This window comes from Esox lucius, chromosome 11, assembly GCF_011004845.1.
Source record: "Esox lucius isolate fEsoLuc1 chromosome 11, fEsoLuc1.pri, whole genome shotgun sequence".
In the NCBI taxonomy this organism is placed as follows: Eukaryota; Metazoa; Chordata; class Actinopteri; order Esociformes; family Esocidae; genus Esox; species Esox lucius.
In genome coordinates, this window is record NC_047579.1 from 32,750,880 (window position 1) to 32,767,883 (window position 17,004).

Consider the following 17,004-nt stretch of genomic DNA (forward strand, 5'->3'; position numbering starts at 1 on the left):
CCAGTAAAAGTGAGTGACTAGGTCTCTGCCGCAATGGATATGCATGTATCAATGCATTTCTCTTCATCATAAATAAAGTTAACTCTATCTAGCTTTACCATATCATGTTGTGTTTATGAGAAAGCTATACAGGAATTAAAACATTCAGCTACTTTCAGTTGATTTATTTAACTAAATGTGCCCAATAACTTACATTTGTTGAAAAAGGCTTCTAAAAATATTACAAAAACAAAATCAACTGATTAAGAAAAATAAATACATTTTGAAAGAAAATGGAAATCCATATTGTGCCTAGTGTAAGTGTACACATCCCTTACACATTTTGCTGCTTTCAAATTAAATCAGAGAAGGGATTACATAATATTTTTTGTCCCATTGATATACACAACCAGCTCAACATTTTCAAAGAAAATAAAATGTCTGTCAATTAATGAAAAATAAAAATAGAATGTCTTTCAATAACGAAAAACTGTCTTGATTGTGTGTCTTTACACCCCCGAGTTAATACTTGGTTAGGGCATCTTTGTCTGCAATTAAAGCTGACAAACATGTTGAATCCAACTCTACAATTTCTGCACAGCTCTTTGGGCAATGCATGTTGATTGTTTTTCTCAGAATTGCTCCAGGTCAGTAAATCTGTTTAGTAAATATTAATGGATAGAACTATCTGAACTTTCCAGGATTCTAAAACAGATTTGTCCTACTTTTTAAGGAAGTATGAGACTGTGTGTAGACTTATGCTACAGGGACTTTAAACATATAGCCTGTAATATTTCAGACTACACCACACATTCTATATACATAGGTCATTGTTAAAATAACTTCCTGGCCTTTCCTCAGAGAAATGACAAATAATATAAAAACACTTTCTATCCTTCCAATAATCAATGAATCAATAAATTGACTAATTCATCAATATATTACTAAATTAGTCAGTTAATAATCAATTAGGCAAATGATAGACCTTAAGGGTGTTTCATCATATGAGTTTTTCCAGTCAACTTGTTCCTCCTGAAAGTTGGTGGGGGGGGCACATGATTATGAACAGGGATTGGCAGTGTTTATGATAAATGTATTTCAAATAAGTATTTCAAATACAAAATAGCATTTTGTAATTTGTATTTGATAGGGTTGTATCAAAATACTTCAGTGTTTTGTATTTTGTAATTTAAAAATACTGTAAAATACTTGGTGAGAAGTCTACATGATGTAATCATAAAAATGCTTCCTCTGATTGGTGCCTACTCAGTAATTTTCCCAGACTTGTTGAGATCAGAACAGAAAATTCATCCATACCCGAAGAAGAAGGTCAAGGTGAGAAGCGTGTAGGTTGCCAGCTTTCCATAGATTTTTAGCATAAATTGCTACCATTTTTACAGTTCATGTTAAGTTTTGGTTTTTGTTTGAGTAACCTAGGCGAAATCGTTTACCAATTTACGTAATGTTCTAGCTAACTTTTTGACCCGAGTTGGAGCCCTCAGAGTTAACATTAGCTTGCTACTTTTATGTTATCATAGGTTGTGCACAAAGAAACAAGATAGGGTAAGAGATTGTACCCTAATTGAAGTAGCTGTTTAGAAGGATCATGATTATGCATACCATAGCATGAATGACAGCCTGAAATAATTTATTATTATATTTATGATTAACAATCAAATGATGAATTACTTAGAAATGAGTTGCTGTGAATAAAGGTGCCATCAGGTGTCTTCTTATGAATGACTTCTTTGTCATTGAGTCAGCGTTGCTGATGCAAAGTAGGCCCTTCATTACCAAACACCAAGTAACTAAATTAGGATACAATTATGAGTCATTAGCAAACTGTTAGTTAAACATTAATCTGTTAGTTATTTTAAAACTAACCATCATCTGGTTGATCACAGGGATATGTGATTATTTAATCTGTTAACTGGTTGCATATGATTTATTGCATGACTCGTTAGGCAGAGAAAAGCTGTTGCTATCAAACATTGTCTAGTTAATCAACTGAGTCAGTGTACTGGTGAAGGGATAGATCAAATAGACTGATTGATGGAATCAACTGAGTCAGTGTACTGGTGAAGGGATAGATCAAATAGACTGATAGATGGAATCAACTGAGTCAGTGTACTGGTGAAGGGATAGATCAAATAGACTGATAGATGGAATCAACTGAGTCAGTGTACTGGTGAAGGGATAGATCAAATAGACTGATAGATGGAATCAACTGAGTCAGTGTACTGGTGAAGGGATAGATCAAATTGACTGATTGAATCAACTGAGTCAGTGTACTGGTGAAGGGACAGATCAGATAGACTGATTGATGGAATCAACTGAGTCAGTGTACTGGTGAAGGGGTAGATCAAATAGACTGATAGATGGAATCAACTGAGTCAGTGTCCTGGTGAAGGGATAGATCAGATAGACTGACAGATGGTTTGCAAAGTGATTTCATGCTCCCTTGTATTTTTAGTATTTTTAAAATACAGTCGTTTATTTTGATACATGGTATGGCTGCTGTATTTTGTAGTTCATTTTGATTCACTTAAAATTAAAGTATTTGGTATCTTATTTTAAAATACATTATGATGTATCTTTGCCCATCTCTGATTATGACCTTTGAATGTTGTCACTTCAGGACAGTCTAATTGCAGGATTTCACTTTGATTACATTCTGAGCACTAAATTAATCAAGTCCAAATAATTTAACTCTAAATTGTGATTGAGTGGTCAATGTAAGATTAGCTCTTTGTTAAACTTGCAACGATATTTCATAATTAAAGCTATCTACAATCAAATTATCTTAAAAGGGAGTTGCAAAATTAATTTGTTGATTTAATTAATATGAATCAAATGATTTTTGATTAAGTTAACTTACAAATGCCCCATATAGCTTATAAACATAGTTAAAACAATTATTCTGATATCTTGGATTAGCAGTCCTTGCAACCATTGCCATGTCCATGAATTTTAGAAGCCAAATCCATTAGCTTATTACAGTGGTGTTGTTATTTAGTGTTGATGGCTTCTTTAATTGAGAACTACTTTCTTTTCAACTACTTTCTTTTCTTTTAATTGAGAACTACTTTCTGTTCTCAACAACTCCCCAGCTGCTTTGCTCAATACTACTTGAAGCAAAATGGTGTCTGTGCAAACCAAGATCTCTCCTTTGCAAACCATTTTACCCAGGACGTATACCAATTATGAGTGGCAAAGCCAGAAACACACTTTCTACAAGGGGCAAGTGCATCCTATATTTATGGCTAATGGATGGATTGGTTAGTCACAGACGAGCTGAGGGACCAGAGAGAGGCTCTGACCGTCTGGATTCAACCAGGAGACCCAGCAGTGTTCTCAGATCTGTCAAGGCTCATCAGTCCTTTGCTAACTCACAGTTAAGCTGCCAAGGTCCATAGGGATGCCCAATTTATCTGTCTGGGAGACTCATCTTGGATCCTCAAAACCTATCAAAGACACACATACACACTGCATGTAATGTACACACACGAACCCATGAACAAACAGTCAAGCAGGAGCACACAAGTGCACACATTCCTTGGAATGGCAAAGACTAATTTCCAATCAATCTCCATCTCATCCACCGCTCAAAAGTTGTGCACTTAACAACATGCTGCCAACAGGGATGCAGCCTAAATGTGTGCAAGTGTCTGAATCCAAGGAGTGAAGCAACCACTTTCATGGTTTAACTCAGGAAAATGCAAACGTTTCACTGGTAAAACCCCTTGGTTAATCTGGCACTTTATTTCCCTTCATTTGGACTTAATCAAAGAATGGAGAATATGGATCACAGATATTGATTTGTTTCAAGATGACTGCCAGACAAGATAATCAATACTATAGTTAGATGGAGGAAGAGCCTTGTCTATAACAACAGAGCTCACTGCAGTCTTAGTTGCATAGTGTGTGTCTTCATTGTCCTCAGGCAGATGACGGAGCAATGACTCATGTCCCCAATAATAACTCATGTAAACAGTGAATATGCACATCCACATAATCAGATTATCATTTTGCTCTTCAAACTTCTAGTCTTCCATTTTCATCGACAAAATGTCATCTCCCGCAGTCGATGCCGTGACCCCCCGGGGTCAATTTATGAAGACTGCCTGTAGCTGATCACTAAAAACAGTCATTGTGGTTTGTTATTGTCACTGTGTAATTTAGTAATAAATTAACTACAGACCAATTCAATGCCCCTCATAATTACATTGTGGAGGACAACAATTCACATCTGTAAATGATAGACAGATAAACTAAATAATTTACATGATGCAAATCTTTGTCCAATACCGACTGGATGGTTGGCACACACAGACTCACGAACAAAACAGAAATTGAACAGAAACATGAATGCAATATGAACATGAATGAAAGGTCAATTGAGTTGACTGAAAAACTAAACGGAAGATGAAGTCAATTTAAATGTGAATATGGCAAGCACTGTTAAGCAGTATACAGGCAGAATGTCAATATACAGCCCTTCAACTCAGATCCACCTGGGTTGCCTCTGGCCACTGGTGGGTTCGCCTGTGTATTTGCTTATGTTGATAAACGTTCAATGTAATAAAAAGTAGAGGGAAAGGCCATGTGTATACTGCACATCCACAGATTACACCACAAGAAACAAAACAACCAAACCAAAAAATTATTTGCCCTAACCAAATATTTCATACATCTAATGTATTAAAACTACTGAAACACCTTATAACTGGTGTGACCTACTTGGTAAGAGCTCTGTATCTTTCAATGTGAAGTGAGAAATGCATCAGGGGAATTCTTTACATCAGGTTAGTAGCTGTTGAGTCTTTGTTTTGTCATTGATTTGCCAGTGTCTTCTGGGTCATGTTTAATTGGGCATGCATAGAAAAGGTTTTCGCAATAGAAAATAAATCTGTTTCTTATATGTCCTCATATAGTGAAAACAGAGAAGGTAAAAATATTCTTCCTACTAAACCCTGTTATTTGTCCTTGCCTTATATCTGAGACAGGTTTCTGTAAGGACAACCAGGTATCATTGGCAAAAGCCAGACTAAGACCTAGACAATCAAACAAAAATCTGATCCATTACCAACCAAGGAATATGTAAACTTGACCCTTTGAGGCTTAAATTTGTGACCCCCTTGATAACAAGTATGCAGAATAAACCTTGCACAGAATGGAGTGATTGCGTCAGACTCAAATATTTCTTTCTCTTTTTATTCAGTGAAAGATAAATAATTTGCATTGATCATAAGCTCTATGCCTAGATGTCTGATCAAGGCAAGACACCTTATAGGGCAAGTATTGCCATGGTTTAGAAAACAATAATAGTAACGTTAAAAGTTTGAAAAAGAAAACAATGAGGTAAGAAGTTCTGTTTTTTTGTGTGTTTTTTTTACATTTGTGGTGCATCGTGTTCTGCTTTAGGCTATTATATTATCGTTGAACGCACAGTGCTTCCTAAAACAGAAATTCTGCATTGTGAATTGAAAAAAAACAGATCATGGCACAATCAAAAATCAATCCATCTCATACAGACCAACACAAAGAAAAGCGGGACTGAAATGCACATCTCTAAGACTGATAAAACCCAAAACATGTGTTTGTGTGGGCATGGATGGGAGAATGTGTGTGCATGAGTGAATGTGTGTGAGCGTGAATGGGTGTGTGTGTGTGTGTGTGTGTTTGGTGCGTCAGTCAGTAGTGTGTGTTCACAAGCATCGGGCACAGAACAGTAGTGAGGCACAGCCCCACACAAGGACTTGACCTGCAGTCCCAGGTGCCTAGTCTAGATAACAAAGCAAAAACTAAACAAATATGACTACAGTCCTTATCCAATAGTAATAATTATCCTTAATAATCCAGGTCGGTAAGTCTTCATTCCCTTTTCCATCTCCTGTTGAAGCAGCAGGTAGGTGCTTGCCTGACTGTGTGACGCCTGGTCAGATAAAGAGATTTGTTCCACACGACCTAGGTGTCCTACTCCCCGCCCCCCCCCCCCGCCCTTTCTTCCCAAAAAAGGCGCTCTTGCTGGGATCCTACACGGTGCTGGGGTTAAGTCAAGGGTGTAGATGGCAAGGCTAAGGTGGCAGTCTACCCTCCCTCTTCCTGAGGGACTTGCTCTTGCCCGACCAGCCAGGACGCCACCAAGGATGTTATCTTAACCAACATCCTCTCTCAAACCCCTGGTTCCCATCTACCCTTGGCGGAGGTGCATCCCATCCCAGGCTTTTTCCCCATACTCGGCCAGCTGCTGCAGAAATTCACTTCACCTCAAACCACCTCAGTGGAAAAAAAAATTGGAAAAAGCAACAAACCTCCCAAAAGAAAAAAAAAACAAACACAAAAAGGAAGAAACTAAAACACAACTGAAATAGCGCAAGAAGCCGGTAGCGGTTGGTTTTCTTGCTGAGGGAGTATTAGGGAACGGTGAAGCAGTGAGCCTCGGAAAAAAGGTGACGTCGGGTTACGGACGGCTGTCGTTCTGTCTTATCGTCACAAAGCCCCCCAGCACAACTCACCCCTCCCATGGAGCAGACATCTGTCTCCCACATTGGTCTCCAAAGTGCAACAACATCGTTAGAAGAACATGTTTTAAATAAGCTAAGGCTGGGAGGGAGAACGGCTATATTGCCCTATTGGCCCCCCAAAGTGCCTTGAGTCAGTTCTACCGCATCAATGTCCATCCATGTCCATCTGAACCTTATTCAGTGTTAACCATCCCAGCGGCATATCGTCACACCCGTCCTTCAGGGACACACCATCCCTGCTTTGTGGCCAGTGTTTTGCTTTTTCTGTCATCCATTTTGTTTGTCCTCCTTGTGTGTTTTATTTATCTTCTTTGTACGCTTTTCCTCGGCCCCCGTTTAAGGTCCAGGCAGCAGAGCAGCAGTGGCAGTCAGCCGGGCAGACACACCTTGCCGGCGAAAAGTAGTCCCACTATGGTGAAGAAGATGGAGAGGACAAACAGGACGTAGGAGGAACCCACCACTGTGTTGTTGGGCAGCTTGTACGGCTGGCCTCCCACTTCGTTGATGTAGAAGCCGATGGGGAAGATGAGCGCTGCCATACAGAACAGGATCACTGGGGGAGAGAGGGAGAGAGAACGTCAGCTATGATACAACTGTTGAAGGCCATGTACTGTGAGTGTGGCGTTTGCTACACTGGAGACAGTACCGCTTTCAAATAAGATGGAACCTAGGCAGAATCAGATGCCTGTTAACCACATTTCCCTCTGGATAAAATTAAGATGAACAGGATTCCTATATAGATTCAGTGACTGACTGACAGTCATCCCTCGTCTTCGGTACATACCACCACACAGTCGCACACTACAGCAGCGGGTTCTCAAAGTGGGGGCCAACTTTGAGAACGATCACACAATGCTTTTGGGGGTCGTTTGATGATTTCTAGAATAAATAAAAGTGCTATTTTTAATAACCCTGAAAAATATATCACTGGGAATACAATTAGAATAGGCTAAATATGTAAAATTGTAATCTTTTTATAATTTACGTCATGTCACAGAACGGAATCTGGTTGGTTGAAACCCTAACCCTAACATAACATGTATGGAGCCACACAAACAGTTCTTGTTGCATGCACACTTTCAGTTTGCTAGCAAATACACACTGCTCAAAATAATTATGGGAACACTTAAATCACACATTGGATCTCGATGATCGAAATATATTAAAGATTAAAATCTTTACTGTACTTTGTCTCATTCCTTGAGAACAAAAAGATGTAACAATGGTCAATGGAAACCAAAATCACCAACCCGTTGAGCGCTGGATTCAAACTCACACCGAAAATCTAAGTAAACAACTGAAATCACAGGCTGTTCCAACTTGCATGAATTTCATGAAAGCAACTCATAACGTGACTCAGCAGTGTGTATGGCCCCCATGTGCATGTATGTGTCTTGTATGCACTTCCAACAACATCTGGGCATGCTCCTGATGAGACGGCAGATGGTGTAATGGGGGATCTCCTCCCAGACCTGGATCAGGGCATCAGTGAGCTCCTGGACAGTCTGTGGTGCTACTTGGCGGCGTCAGATGCACGATGCATAACGTCCCAAAGGTTCTCAATTGGATTCAGGTCTGGGGAATGTGAGGGCCAGTCAATGGCATCAATGCCTTTGTCATCCAGGAACTGCCTACACACTCTGGCCACATGAGGCCGGGCATTATCCTGCACCAGGAGGAACGCAGGGCCTACTGCAATCAGGGTACCATTGGCTAGCAAGTGGAGCTCTGTGCAACACTCCAAGGATATGCCTCCCAGACCATCACTGACCCACTGCTAAAGGGCTGCAGGTACAGCCTCATACTACCAGTAGTGAAAACTAGAGAAGAATCAGTCAGGAAGGATAAGGAGAGAGCAATTGTCTGTGGCCACCACCTGCAAAACCATTCCCTTTTTGGGGGTTGTCTTGCTGTTGCCTTTCCAGTGCACCTGTTGTCACTTTCATTTACACCAAAACAGGTGACATTGATTCACAATCACTTATGCTTCCTAACTGGACAGATTGATATCCCTGAAGGTCAATTTATTTGGTGTTATACTATGATTACATGTTCCCTAAATTTCTTTAAGCAGTCTATAAATGTAAGTCCTTGGCTCTGCCCTTTTCAGAACAAATAGTTTCTGTGGCTTTGAGTTCATCTGTTCATGATATGTTGACCTTCAGTTGGTGTTTGAGTTGCTTGATCGGGTCTTGAGTCCAACTCTCTCCCACTACCCCAACTGTCTGAAGAGAGAGACACTGTCTGGTCTCTGCTCACTTTGAGTGGATTATGAAATTTCCTCCCAGACGGGGCACTTTGGAATCTGATTAGATGCCTCAGTTTGTTAAAGCGTACTTACTGCTGTCAAACACACATACGTGCACACACACACTCTTCTTTATTCTTGTGGGGACACATATGTATTCCCATTCCTTAACCTCCCACAAACAGTGACTCTGAAAAATGATACCTAAATTCACTAGAGTGTACTGTGTGTGTGTGTGTTTGTTGGTATCACTGTACATGGGAAGACCTACGGTTGACCACTTTCCCTAACCCTTAACCATAACCTTAACCCCCAAAACCCTAAGCAGAATAATCCTAATTCATCCCTAATTTTAACCGTAAACACCATTACAAGCATTATTTTGGAAAACAAAATGAGAGTACAGATTGTAGCATATTGCAACATACACCCCCCCACAAACCCCCACCGCCACCAAACAGCCTGCTGCACACCCAAATGTCATTTTGATTGCAATTGGTAGTGACCAGAGCGCAACTTTAACCCCAAAGCCTAAAATAGCCTGTGTCTTTTGGTAAGGACATCTGGTTCTCACAACTATAGTAAAACAAGAACAGACTTGAATGGACTCCAGCATTGTCTTGCTGGGTGCTTTCAATTCATTGTTGAGCTAAAAGATGAATCTTCATCCCAGGCTAAGGTCCTGTGTGCTCTGCATTAGCATTTCTTCAAAGACCTCAGCATTTTACTTCATTCATCCTTCCCTCAATTATGACAAGTCTCCCAGTCCTTGACGCTGAGAAGCATCCTCATAGCATGAGGCTCCCACCACCATGATTCGCTGTAGGGTGATGAGTGGTGCCTTGTTGTCGGCAGATGTTAAAGCTTAATAGTTACACTTTGGCCCCATCAGACCAGAGAATAATTTTCCGCATGCTCTCAGAGTCCTTCAAGACAGCATGTCATATGCCTTTCATTCATGAGTGGCTTCTGTCTAGCCACTCTATCATAATGGTCTGATTGGAGGGCTGCACAGATGGTTGTCCTTCTGACATGTTCTCCCATCTCTGCAGAGAAACTCAGAAGCTCTGTTAAGAGGGGCCATGGGGGGTTCTTGAGCCGCGTTTCCATCAAAAAGTACCCGGAACTTTGAGTCCCAGGAACTGCTATTCAAGGAACTAAAGGGTTCCTTCAGCTCATTGTTGTGTGCGTTTCCACCGCGGTCTAAAGACCTGCGAAGATTAATTAGTCCGCTGACATACACCATACGCCATACAAAGCGACAGACCGGCATCTTTGTTATTTATGCGACACTGCAACACCACAGCAACCAGGGAGATTCAAGTTGTGTTGGTCATGATTTACTGGTTTGTAAATGTGGTTATTGAGTCAACGGTGGAAGAGACAAGTAGTAGTAGCAAAGCGGATTCAAAATCCCCGAAATGCTAGTCGAGTTGCAATACAAATAAAGTGAATGGATTTTAGGAGTTATCGATGAAACAGATTCGCGTCATAGCGCTAAAAAAAAGAGAATGGTAAGATTTGTTTTTTTTAGTAGGCCTATATACGTTTAAGTAAATCACAATTGGGAACAATGTTACTGTAAACTACATCGACTTATTATTGGCACCTTTTTGTGTGTTTCAGATATGCGAGTACTACAGAACGCGTCGTGTTTCTCCATCCGTTTGGGTACACAAACGGTGGGAAACCATGGTTTCAACTTTCACAGAGGCCTAGTGGATAAACAATTTAAGGACACCTTTCTGTACTTGTGCCGTCGATTGCAACCATAACTGGGCTGACTTGACATCACCATTGTGTACCCATTCAAAAAAGGATCGCCATTGCACTGTGGAAACCTGCAACCAATTCAGTACAGGAGCATTTCTCATTTGGAGTCGGCATTACTACGGGGTGTCACTGTAAAAAAAAAATCTGCAAATGCTGAGATTTTATAAATATTTTAGCAGAGCGCAAGGTTAATTGGTTAATGCCCTGTCCAAGGCCCTTTTTGCTTGATTACTTTGTTTGGCGTCAAGAGTGGTGGTTCTAAACTTCTTCTATTTCATAATGATGGAGCCCACCGTGCTCCTGGGAACATTTAATGCTTTAGCAATTTTTCTTATACCCTTTTCCAGACCAATACCTTAAAACAATTGCATCTTGCAGGTCAATGAAGAGTTCCTTACATTTTTGCATTCCATAGTGAATATAATGTCACAATTGGGCCAGGAAGTCACCTTCAGAATGTTGAAAAAGAATCCATGAAAGAGGATGAAGATGGATTAAAGATCTGAAAGCATACTCATTTAAAATGAATAAAGATATCAGTGTAAAGCCGGACCAATACAGACAGAAAATCCCTGTCAAAATAAGTTTAGTAAGGCAAAATAAGTTGTCTTTACCAGACACACGTGATACCTTCTGGCATTCACACTGAGTGCTGTAACTAAGACTTCAATCATAGGGTTGATTTTCCAAATATAGATAAATCAAAGGAGGTCTTATTCAAAAAAATATATTAAAAAAAAATCTAATGCGAGCAATGACTCCTCTAATGCTCCCCAAACACTACATCTACACATCGTGTCCTCAAGCTCAAACCCACGCAGGCTATTTTTCCCCTTCAGGAACACACTGATTTAACCAAGCTTAAACTGCTCAGAGGATGCTGCTGGCTCTATATGGATCGCTTAACTGTAGTAGGCAGGCTGGCTGAATGTGTCCTGTCTCTGTGCTGCCAGCTAACGAGGAGAGTACTGTTTGGCAAACCAGTCCAGCTGTTCAGACACAGCTAATATTTAGGTCTATCCCCTGACCCATGTGTTTACCTACTGTACGCTAGAAACAGGCCCCTAGTGTACAGAAAGTAGTGTACAGGGTACAGAAGAAAGGATGGCTAGGGTCTACTGTACAGAAAGTAGTGTACAGGGTACAGAAAAACGGATGGCTAGGGTCTAGTGTGCAGAGAGTAGGGTATAGGATACGGAGGAAAGGATGACTAGGGTCTAGTGTATAGAGAGTAGTGTACAGGTACAAAAGACTGCCTGTGCTGGCCATACAAAGCAGTCCTTTCAGGTGGCACCTTCCTTTCCTCAGCCAGCCATCACCACCTGTTAGTTCCATATTAGCTCCAACTTCAACCCTCTGCCTGTTCCTGTTTCCATTCTGTAAAACAGAGCACAAATACACAATGCCCTTTATCCCAAACCCCCAGCTGCGTTCTTACTCGGTCTCATATACTCACTCCGGCTCTCCTTCATTAATCCCCTTTCCTCAGCCTTCCATTCTTTTAATGTCCTATACCTCACCTGATTCTTCCTCTCACTCCCCTTCCTTGTTTTCTGAAAATAGAAAGCGTACCCCACCCATACACACACCATTACACAGCAGCAGCAAGCCTGTGAGGTGCGGTGTTCAGCACTGCCAGGGAAATGCTGAAGGGCCCTCTCACTTCCCTCCTCTTTACCACCCCTCCGTCCCCCTCCTAACCCCTTTCCTCCATACAAAGCTAGTTCTCTGGTTACCAAGGATGCTTCGCTGTCTCTCCAGTCTCTCAAAGCCACTCTCTAATTGGCTCTCCTTCTCGCCCTCTGCCACCTCATTGTGGTCCAGCGTAGCTCAGTGTCATTCTTTAGTCAGCTTAGTGTCATACTTTAGTCTCGCTTTAACACATCTCAGTGCCTAGCCCTCTGCGCACGGGCGCACACACACACACACACACACACACACGGACGGACGGACGCACACACACACACGGACGGACGGACGCACACACACACACACACACACACACACGGACGGACGGACGGACGCACGCACATGCACCCACACGCACATGCACTCCTGTTCCTTCTACCACAGTCTTTTTCTTTCTTTTCCGTTAAAACGCAGCTGTCTGACAAGCATTCAGTGCTAGCCCCACTGTGGGGAATGAGAGTTGGAGATAAAGAGAGAAAATGTGAAAGAATATGAAAGTGAGAGTGGAAGAGAAGGAGAGAGGCAGGGTTAGAGTGGCATTTCCTAAGAAAACGTAAAATAATACAAAATAAAACAATGACTGCCATTTCCGCACATTTGAAAGCATTCTTCCAGGTTTGAAAGACCATTTTGAGGGAGGACAGAGACAGCTGTGTATTGGCAGCACACTATATTGCAGTGATAGTGTCTGACAGAAGCTAATTTTATTGTACACACAAGGCTATTACATCACATCATGTTTAATCTTCTAATTGCGTTGGTAACGGGTTTATAATCACAATAGAGCATCTCTGGGGTTTGTGGAATACTGACAGCATACCCTAGCTAAGCGGTGTTTCTAGAACAGATCATAGCCATATAATATTGGACATATACCACACCCCCTTGTGCCTTACTGTTTCATTATTATCGTCACTTTGACTATCTTGATTTTTATGACCAATGTCACATTGTAAATGATCAACTGCATTCGAATTGTTAAATCACATCAATACAGCAATTTGAATTGAATTGATAGAGTGACTGAAAAAAGAGAGAGAGGGAGAGATAGAGTCACTGAGTGGAAGCTGATATAGCCAAAAGAACCCTGGGCAATGGTGACGATTCCCTCCCTGTTGCCAAGGCAACCTCTTCACTTGCCTCAAAGCAGTGTATGTATAGATATAAAACAGTTATACATCTTTGGGTGTGTGGTTGTCGTATTTAAATCACATTCACGGAGTACCCTTAGATACTAGAGGAAAAAAACACTCATTATATTCTATGAATACGACTAAGAGCTAATGATGTATTTGAGTGTGTGTGAGAATAAGAGAGAAAGACAGGACTAAACAACCAAACCGAATGTGAATACATACCCATCCTGAATTCTATGTTGCCATTGGGTTAGGAATCATAATTCTGTACTCTTCTGAATTCCTGTCTACAAAGAGGGGGATGAGTTGTGGAAGACAAAAGGTATGAATTGAGTGGTACTCTGACACCCACACAGGTACCATAGAACGCACATCTTAGTCAAAGAGCCACAGGGAAGGGAAAATGAGGAAGGGAGAGCATGGACGATGGACACACCCACACACCGCCCACACAAAAGACACAAACATCACGCAGGTTCCACTGGTTTACCTCAATCAGCGTCACCACTGAAATGTTTGACATAAATGCTAAGCTAAAACCAATATTTTCACAGCCCTTTTCTATCTCCAGTCTCTTTCCTCCTCCCTCCCTCCCTCCCTCCCTCCCTCCCCACTCTCTTCGTTTCTCAGCTTCAGTCCTACCTCTCTCATCTCCTCACCCCCCCCCCCCCCCCCCCCCCCCCATGTAGGAGAGGGTGTACAGCTGCTCATAAATGGATGCACTTGTATTTAGGGGAAGGAGAATGTTGAAAAGGGGCGTGAGTGTGAGGGAGTCTACCTAGGCCTACAGCTGGTTTGGTCTCGCTCGTGGAGTGGTGTTGATGCCAACGGCCTTTGCATAGGCTTGATCAAATACTAGTGTAATGGACGGAGCAGCTCCGAGTCAGTCCAGTCCCTTACTTCCAGTGAAGGCGATCCATCGGGCGTACTTGGTGGCCTCGCGACGCCAGTGGGATGCCACCAGCAGGCCGCAGGTCACAGTGAGAGAGATGATCCCCATGATGATGAAGAACAGCGTGGTGACCCACTCAGGGGGCAGCCGCGGAGGGATACAGGTGCGGTCCCGTCCATGGATGGTTTGACACTGCCGCACCAGGCCCACCGTCAGGGCACCTAGAGAGGCAGCGGAGGACAGGTTTTACATACTGCACACCGTGTAGCCTTTCACACTCAGATTCACTGACGGATCGGAAGGAGCAGATTCATGTCACCTTATACTGTAACAACAGGCATCAGTCTGCCCTTAAACTCGGGTAAAATGTTTAGGACTCGTGTGGCATATTTGTGCGGAGATGTGAGATGGGCCTTTCCTATGTTAGGTGTGAGTATGATTATTTTCTATTTTATTAGAAAACACTCCTACAACATATATATAACTAATCAAGGTTAAAACATTAAAGTACAGAATGAGGACACAGAATTGAATAGTACAAGATGTGGCAAAACATTTCCTGCAAAAGTGGAATAAGTTCAGAGTTGAATGCCTTGTGTATTTAAACAAAGTTAAAGACTACTTGAATGACAAAACATTAATAACCCTAATTCCTAGCCGAGATCTCTCTCAGAATTATTTTATCAACGGAGGGGACCTGTACTGTGTCCAGGGACCCTACTTTGATCAATTGTCTTGATTATCATAATATTACACCCAAATTGACTACTTTCTAGTTGATACCAAATTATTACACTACTGCTTCAATGCAAAGTGCCATGACACTGCCATCACATATCACAGCCAATGTTACCTCAGAAAGCTGCGCAGGTGCACAGCCAAACCCTACAGCAGAACTCCTAAGCAGAAGAAATGGGAGCATGTGTTGATGCACATTCATCTACACAAATTGCGTATTGCCACATTAGATGGCAATTGTGTAAGAGGATGATTTCATGCATCAAATAAAACAATATCGTAATACCTACTACCTACTATCTTTAGGACATAGTGTTTGGCATTTAGATCAGTTAAATACTAATGCTTTAAAAGAGCAATACAAATGCAACAATGCATTCAATCATAACACTGCAACCAAAATAATAACATAATAATACATTTTGCACCCTTAAATGCAAAGCCAATCACAGCGCATTACGATGCCTCCATCTTGAAAGGCCGACGGTTGACATCAAGGAAAACTAGAGATTTTTAATAGGAAAACACATGAGATGCAGATGAGCACAGGCAACGTCATTGACGAAAACCGGATTCAGTTAGCTTAACAAACACAGGTAGAGTATTTCACCTTGCAGCAGAACAATAACCACTGGCATGACACATCCACACTGGATATGCTTACCAAGAATACATTAAATGTTGAGGGGCCAGGTTAGAATGGTGACTTAAAACTGTTTGGAAATCTTTGGCAAGACTTGGATGTAACTCATCCAGCCAAAGGGGCTCAGAATCCCTAATTTCCCTGGGGAACATGTTGTGGAAACATATTGACATGTTTAGACGCAGACACTTCCAATGGCACTACACCTCTGATCAGTTGCCAGCGTGGTATTAAGAGTGGCTGGAGCAGAATATCCTGCAGATTAACCGCAAAAATACAGTGGTCGGCCTTATGGGCACTTGCAATAACATCAGCAGCAGATACCGCCTCAATATAGACAGTATGATGTTCGTCCTCTCCATTGGGTTTCGCAATATGGGTATGATATCTGACAGTCATCTCTCATTTGAGGTCCACATTAAATGTTATGATGGTCTTCGTTTTTCATCTAAAAGTTACAATCTGCAGTCACAAACTGCAGCTGAGTAACTCATTCAAGCCATTATCTTATCCACGGCGGAAACTGTGCGCGTGACTTCTCACCAGCACCTCTCCCGGGGAGCACATCACTCAACTGCTGTCCAACCTCCGTTGGCTCAGCTCACAGACTGACTTTAATGTCTTCGTTCACATATACATCTCGGGACCCAAGTATCTGCCTAAACTCAGTCAACCGCCCCACACACAACTCTCGCTCCCCCAGGTCCATCTCCCTTCAGCAGCCTCACAGCAGACTACAAACAAGGGATGAAAGGGTTTTCATTGGTTTGGCTCCTCGGCTGTGAAACGTACCTACAGTCAATTTCAGGGCTGCAGAGGTTCTGGCCTTGTTTAAGGCACATATGTGGATTGTATTTATTATTATTGTTTTATTTATTAGAATTATTTAGGTGAGAACAGCAGTTCACAAATGTAATTAAGAATTATTATAAAATGTTTATAGTTTCAAATCCCAAAGAAAAAAGACTTTAGAGAGAGATGGAAGAATGGTTCTGTTGTAGATCAATTTGGTGCCTGATGATTCGGACTGCCACTGCCCACCTGATTGTCCCAGTGCTTGTCCACCTGGTTATGCAGCTGACTGGGATTCTGTTCATAGATTCAGGACACAGCCCACATGCATTTATTAATTATTATATTTTGTAATATTAGAATCTTCACCCAGCACAGCCAGAAGAGGACTGACCACACCTCAGAGTCTGGTTCCTCTCTAGGTTTCTTCCTAAGTTACAACCTATTAGGGAGTTTTTCCTAGCCACTGCATCAACCCAGTTGCTGCTAGCTCTTTGTGGTTTCAGACTGGGTTTCTGTAAAAACATCTTTTGACAACTGCTGATGTAAAAAGGGTTTTATAAAGTACATTTAATTGACTGATTGAA

General features: G+C 41.6%; 1 protein-coding gene across 1 annotated transcript in view; it reads right to left on the reverse strand.

Annotated features, from left to right (window-relative positions):
• Positions 1-5,179: 5,179 nt before the first annotated feature.
• Positions 5,180-17,004, reverse strand: part of mosmoa (modulator of smoothened a) — a 32,245-nt gene continuing 20,420 nt past the window's right edge. The window contains exons 2-3 of the mRNA XM_010897408.4: positions 14,253-14,465; positions 5,180-7,059 (exon numbers count right to left, since the gene is read on the reverse strand). Of these exons, the coding sequence (XP_010895710.1) occupies positions 6,875-7,059; positions 14,253-14,465 (398 nt within the window). The 3' untranslated portion in view covers positions 5,180-6,874. The remainder of the gene's footprint in view (positions 7,060-14,252; positions 14,466-17,004) is intronic.